Source organism: Salvelinus namaycush, unplaced genomic scaffold, assembly GCF_016432855.1.
Source record: "Salvelinus namaycush isolate Seneca unplaced genomic scaffold, SaNama_1.0 Scaffold2691, whole genome shotgun sequence".
Taxonomy (NCBI): Eukaryota; Metazoa; Chordata; class Actinopteri; order Salmoniformes; family Salmonidae; genus Salvelinus; species Salvelinus namaycush.
The window spans coordinates 20,011-26,108 of NW_024059554.1; the positions used below are offsets into that span (position 1 = coordinate 20,011).

The window sequence follows — 6,098 nt, forward strand, 5'->3', positions numbered from 1 at the left end:
CTGACATGCACTGTCAACTGTGGGACAGGTGTGTGCCTTTCCAAATCATATCCAATCTATTGAATTTACCACAGGTGGACTCCAATCAAATCGTTGAAACATCTCAAGGATGATCAATGTAAACAGGATGCACCTGAGCTCAATTTGAAGTCTCATAGTAAAGGGTCTGAATACTCATGTAAATAAGGTATCTGTTTTATTTTTTGCCCAAAATTCTAAAAACCTGTTTTCGCTTTGTCATTATGGTGTATTGTGATGTCATTATGGGGTATTGGGATGTCATTATGGGGTATTGTGTGTAGATTGATGAGGAAAATAATTATTTGATCCATTTTAGAATAAGGAATAAGGGTTGGGAAACCAACCCACTGGCCCAAGAGACAGAACCACAGAGAGACCAGAACCACAGACCACAGACAGAACCACAGACCAAAGACAGAACCACAGAACCAGACCAGAGACGGAACCACACAGATAAGAACAACAGACCAGAGACAGAACCACAGACCAGAGACAAAACCACAGACCAGAGACAGAACCACAGACCAGAGACAGAACCACAGAACCAGACCAGAGACAGAACCACACAGATAAGAACCACAGACCAGAGACAGAGAGAGTAAGAAACAGCAAATTCACATTCAGTTTTCTGGGGCTCCATTCCATTTTAGTTTTGGTCAGTACCGTTCAGAAAGTTGTAGTCTGCTGAAATGGAACTGATCCCCAAACTCTCCAGTAGGAGGGTGTGTCTATATACTATAAGGATAGTCCTGTAGATACTGTGTGACCACCTGGTTAAGCTCAGGTAGCGAATCTATCCTCTCCGCTCCGTACAACTCGATGATTCGCCCCCTACACAGCTGCTGTAAGGTCATTGGTCGCTCCCTGCGCCACGCCGTCCGCAGCCGCCTATGGGATGACTCCATGTAGAACCGCAGCAAGGCGAACAATGAATCAAAGGCCTTGTTACTGCCGTTGAGGCGGAACCTCTGACTGGTTAAGAGGACGCGGACACTGATGGGCCCCTGGTCGCCGTGGTAACTGAGGGTGAAGAAGACGTCCGGCTGACTGCTGTCCCTGGCAACCACACAACCACATGACAGCACAACGTTACACAGGGCGGAACAGCAGGGGGGGTGTGCTTGTTTGTTTCCTGACGAGGAACAATGTGTGTAGCAGGGTGTGGTGTATATCTGATGAGGAAGCTCCCAGGCGGTGTGTGTAGCAGGGTGTGGTGTATATCTGATGAGGAAGCTCCCAGGCGGTGTGTGTAGCAGGGTGTGGTGTATATCTGATGAGGAAGCTCCCAGGCGGTGTGTGTAGCAGGGTGTGGTGTATACCTGATGAGGAAGCTCCCAGGCGGTGTGTGTAGCAGTGTGTGGTGTATACCTGATGAGGAAGCTCCCAGGCAGTGTGTGTAGCAGGGTGTGGTGTATATCTGATGAGGAAGCTCCCAGGCGGTGTGTGTAGCAGTGTGTGGTGTATACCTGATGAGGAAGCTCCCAGGCGGTGTGTGTAGCAGGGTGTGGTGTATATCTGATGAGGAAGCTCCCAGGCGGTGTGTGTAGCAGGGTGTGGTGTATATCTGATGAGGAAGCTCCCAGGCGGTGTGTGTAGCAGTGTGTGGTGTATATCTGATGAGGAAGCTCCCAGGCGGTGTGTGTAGCAGGGTGTGGTGTATATCTGATGAGGAAGCTCCCAGGCGGTGTGTGTAGCAGGGTGTGGTGTATATCTGATGAAGAAGCTCCCAGGCAGTGTATGTAGCAGTGTGTGGTGTATATCTGATGAGGAAGCTCCCAGGCGGTGTGTGTAGCAGGGTGTGGTGTATACCTGATGAGGAAGCTCCCAGGCGGTGTGTGTAGCAGGGTGTGGTGTATATCTGATGAGGAAGCTCCCAGGCGGTGTGTGTAGCAGGGTGTGGTATATATCTGGTGAGGAAGCTCCCAGGCGGTGTGTGTAGCAGTGTGTGGTGTATACCTGATGAGGAAGCTCCCAGGCGGTGTGTGTAGCAGTGTGTGGTGTATACCTGATGAGGAAGCTCCCAGGCGGTGTGTGTAGCAGGGTGTGGTGTATATCTGATGAGGAAGCTCCCAGGCGGTGTGTGTAGCAGGGTGTGGTGTATATCTGATGAGGAAGCTCCCAGGCGGTGTGTGTAGCAGGGTGTGGTGTATATCTGATGAGGAAGCTCCCAGGCGGTGTGTGTAGCAGGGTGCGGTGTATACCTGATGAGGAAGCTCCCAGGCGGTGTGTGTAGAAGTGTGCTGTGGGCCTCCTCCATCTCCATAGGGCCCCAGTAGTAGCCACTGTGAACCAGCTGATGGTGTGTGTGGCGCACTAGAACATACTCCTGCTGGCTGAAGAAGGGCCGGAGGTGTGTGATCCAGGAATCTGGGATCGGATATGGCAAGTGGAGAGGTGGTCTGAGGCAGGGGAGAGGAATGGGGACAGAGCAGGGTCTGGGGCTTGGCCAGTGGAGAGGGACACTGGGTCTTGGCCAGGGGAGAGGGACACTGGGTCTTGGCCAGTGGAGAGGGACACTGGGGCTTGGCCAGGGGAAAGGGACACTGGGTCTAGCCGCTCTAAAGCTGCTCTGTTGAGGCCACCAGGGATGGAGGGGACCGCCAGAACTGGTCTTGTCTGGAGGTCTGGTCCAGGTGTCTGTGCTGGTCTGAACCGTATTCTCTAGTTCTAAGAGTTGGATCTGTTCTTCTAGGTTCACAGGTTCTAAGAGTTCATTCTCTTGACCTAGGAGTTCTAAGTTCTCGAGTTCTAGGAGTTGGTTCTGTTGTTCTACCTGTTCTAGGGTTGCCCCTGGAAGCTTCTGGGTTCCATCCTGGTTCTGTGTGGGTGCCGTGTGGTTCTGCGATGGTTCCACTGTGGTTCCTGCCAGAGTGTCTCTGACCATCATACAGAAGAGAGCCCTCCACTGGATTCCCCATCACCAGATCGCTACCATCCCATTGGTGGATCACTATCCCATATCCAAATCCACTATAGGGGCGAGGAGAGAGAGATCCAGAATGATCTGGAGAGATCCTGGAGACGAGACAGACAGGCGACAGTGGTATTGAGATGCTGTATAATAACACACACACACACACACACACACACACACACACACACACACACACACACACACACACACACACACACACACACACACACACACACACACACACACACACACACACACTCTGTCATGGACAGCTGTAGTTGTTATGGGAACCCAGTAACGCAGGCTGCTGATTGTCCTGCTTGTATTATGGTCTGTCTCTTTCTGCTGCTTGTATTATGGTCTGTCTCTTTCTGCTGCTTGTATTATGGTCTGTCTCTTTGTGCTGCTTGTATTATGGTCTGTCTCTTTCTGCTGCTTGTATTATGGTCTGTCTCTTTGTGCTGCTTGTATTATGGTCTGTCTCTTTCTGCTGCTTGTATTATTGTCACGTCCTGACCATAGTTCTTATGTGTTTTGCTTGTTTAGTGTTGGTCAGGACGTGAGCTGGGTGGGCATTCTATGTTGTGTGTCTAGTTTGTCTGTTTCTGTGTCCAGCCTAATATGGTTCTCAATCAGAGGCAAGCTGTCAATCGTTGTCCCTGATTGAGAATCATATATAGGTGGCTTGTTTTGTGTTGGGATTTTGGTGGGTGGTTGTTTCCTGTCTCTGTGTTTTCTCTGCACCAGATAGGGCTGTTTCGGTTTGCCACGTTTTGTTATTTTGTATTGTTGTAAGTGTTCACTGTTTTCGTTTTATTAAACATGTTGAACACTGGCTACGCTGCGTGTTGGTCCGATCCCTGTTACACCCTCTCTTCTCGTGAAGAGAGGGAAGGCGGCCGTTACAGAACCACCCACCAATCTCGGACCAAGCAGCGTAGCAACGGGCAGCAGTGGCAGCAGGAGCAGCAGCGGGACCAGGAGAAATGGACTTGGGAGGACGTGTTGGACGGAAAGGGTTGCTACACATGGGAGGAGATCCTGGCTGGTAAGGATCGCCTTCCATGGGAACAGGTGGAGGCAGCTAGGAGAGCGAAAGCAGCAGAGAAGGGGAACCGGTGTTATGAGGGAACACGGCTGGCCAGGAAGCCCGAGAAGAAATCCCAAAAATGTATTGGGGGGGGGGGGGGGTGGCTAAAAGGTAGTGTGGCGAGGCCAGGTAGGAAACCTGCGCCCACTTCCCATGCTTACCGTGGAGAGCGGGAGTACGGGCAGACACCGTGTTATGCGGAAGAGCGCATGGTGTCTCCTGTACGTGTGCTTAGCCCGGTGCGGTACATTCCAGCTCCACGTATCGGCCGGGCTAGAGTGAGCATTGAGCCAGGTGCCATGAAGCCGGCTCAACGCGTCTGGTCTCCAGTGCGTCTCCTCGGGCCGGTGTACATGGCACCAGCCTTACGTATGGTGTCCCCGGTTCGCCAAAACACAGTCCAGTGCGGGTTATTCCACCTCCCCGCACTGGACGGGCTACGGGGAGCATTCAACCAGGTAAGGTTGGGCAGGCTCGGTGCTCAAGGGAGCCAATACGCCTGCACGGTCCGGTATATCCGGCGCCACCTTCCCGCCCCAGCCCAGTACCACCAGTTCCGGCACCACGCACCAAGCCTCCTGTGCGTCTCCAGAGCCCTGTACGCACTGTTCCTTCTCCCCGCACTCGCCCTGAGGTGCGTGCCCTCAGCCCGGTACCACCAGTTCCGGCACCACGCACCAGGCCTATAGTGCGCTTTGAGAATCCAGTGTGCCCTGTTCCTGTTCCCCGCACTAGCCTTGAGGTGCGTGTCTCCAGTCCGGTACCACCAGTTCCGGCACCACGCACCAGGCCTACTGTGCGCCTCAGCAGGTCAGAGTCGGCCGTCTGCCCAACGCCGCCTGCACTGTCTACCTGTCCAGCTCCGTCTGAGCTGCCTGCCTGCCCAGCGCAGTCTGAGCTGCCTGCCTGCCCAGCGCAGTGTGAGCTGCCTGCCTGCCCAGTGCCGTCTGAGCCATCCGTCTACCCAGCGCCATCTGAGCCATCCGTCTGCCCAGCGCCATCTGAGCTGCCCGTCTGTCCCGAGCAGTCAGAGCCGCCCGTCTGTCCCGAGCCGTCAGAGCCGCCCGTCTGTCCCGAGCCGTCAGAGCCGTCTGTCAGTCAGGAGCCGCTAGAGCCGTCCGCCAGTCAGGAGCCGCTAGAGCTGCCCGCCAGTCAGGAGCTGCCAGAGCCGCCCGCCAGTCAGGAGCTGCCAGAGCCGCCCGCCAGTCAGGAGCTGCCAGAGCCGCCTGCCAGTCAGGAGCTGCCAGAGCCGCCCGCCAGTCAGGAGCTGCCAGAGCCGCCCGCCAGTCAGGAGCTGCCAGAGCCGCCCGCCAGTCAGGAGCTGCCAGAGCCGCCTGCCAGTCATGAGCTGCCCTCCAGTCATGAGCTTCCCTCCAGTCATGAGCTGCCCTCCAGTCATGAGCTGCCCTTCAGTCATGAGCTGCCTTCCAGTCATGAGCTGCCTTCCAGTCATGAGCTGCCCTCCAGTCATGAGCTGCCCTCCAGTCATGAGCTGCCCTCCAGTCATGAGCTGCCCTCCAGTCATGAGCTGCCCTCCAGTCATGAGCTGCCCTCCAGTCATGAGCTGCCTTCCAGTCATGAGCTGCCTTCAAGTCATGAGCTGCCCTCCAGTCATGAGCTGCCCCTCAGTAATGAGCTGCCCCTCAGTCATGAGCTGCCCCTCAGTCATGAGCTGCCCCTCAGTCATGAGCTGCCCCTCAGTCATGAGCTGCCATTAGTCCGGAGCTGCCCTTCAGTCCAGAGCTGCCTCTCTGTCCGGAGCTGCCTTTCAGTCCGGAGTTGCCCCTCTGTCCTGAGCTACCTCTCTGTCCTGAGCTACCTCTCTGTCTTGAGCTACCTCTCTGTCCTGAGCTACCTCTCTGTCCTGAGCTGTCTCCTCTATCTAGGGGGGACTTTTGTGAAGGTTCCTAGACCAGGGTCGGGGGCGAGGGTCGCCACTCAAAGGACGCTAAGGAGGGGGACAAAGACAATGGTGGAGTGGTGTCCTCGTCCACCGCCGGAGCCGCCACCGCGGACAGATGCCCACCCAGACCCTCCCCTAGAGTTTTAAGGGGGTGCGTCCGGAGTCCGCAC

At 55.2% G+C, this 6,098-nt stretch overlaps 1 protein-coding gene across 1 annotated transcript; it reads right to left on the bottom strand.

Moving 5' to 3' along the window:
- Positions 1–519: 519 nt before the first annotated feature.
- On the bottom strand, positions 520–3,069 carry LOC120039393 (suppressor of cytokine signaling 1-like). Its single transcript, XM_038984821.1, has 2 exons — positions 2,223–3,069; positions 520–1,077 (listed from the first exon to the last, which is right to left on the bottom strand). Exons 1-2 carry the CDS (start codon positions 2,906–2,908, stop codon positions 750–752), a joined length of 1,014 nt encoding a protein of 337 aa, XP_038840749.1. The 5' UTR covers positions 2,909–3,069; the 3' UTR covers positions 520–749.
- Between the last annotated feature and the right edge of the window lie 3,029 nt (positions 3,070–6,098).

Coding starts and splice junctions, on each gene's coding strand:
- LOC120039393 (XM_038984821.1), bottom strand. CDS start 2,908: ATGATGGTCAGAGACACTCTGGCAGGAACCACAGTGGAACCATCGCAG. Junction 1,078..2,222: donor CCTGGGAGCTTCCTCATCAG/GTATACACCGCA, acceptor TGTGGTTGCCAG/GGACAGCAGTCAGCCGGACG.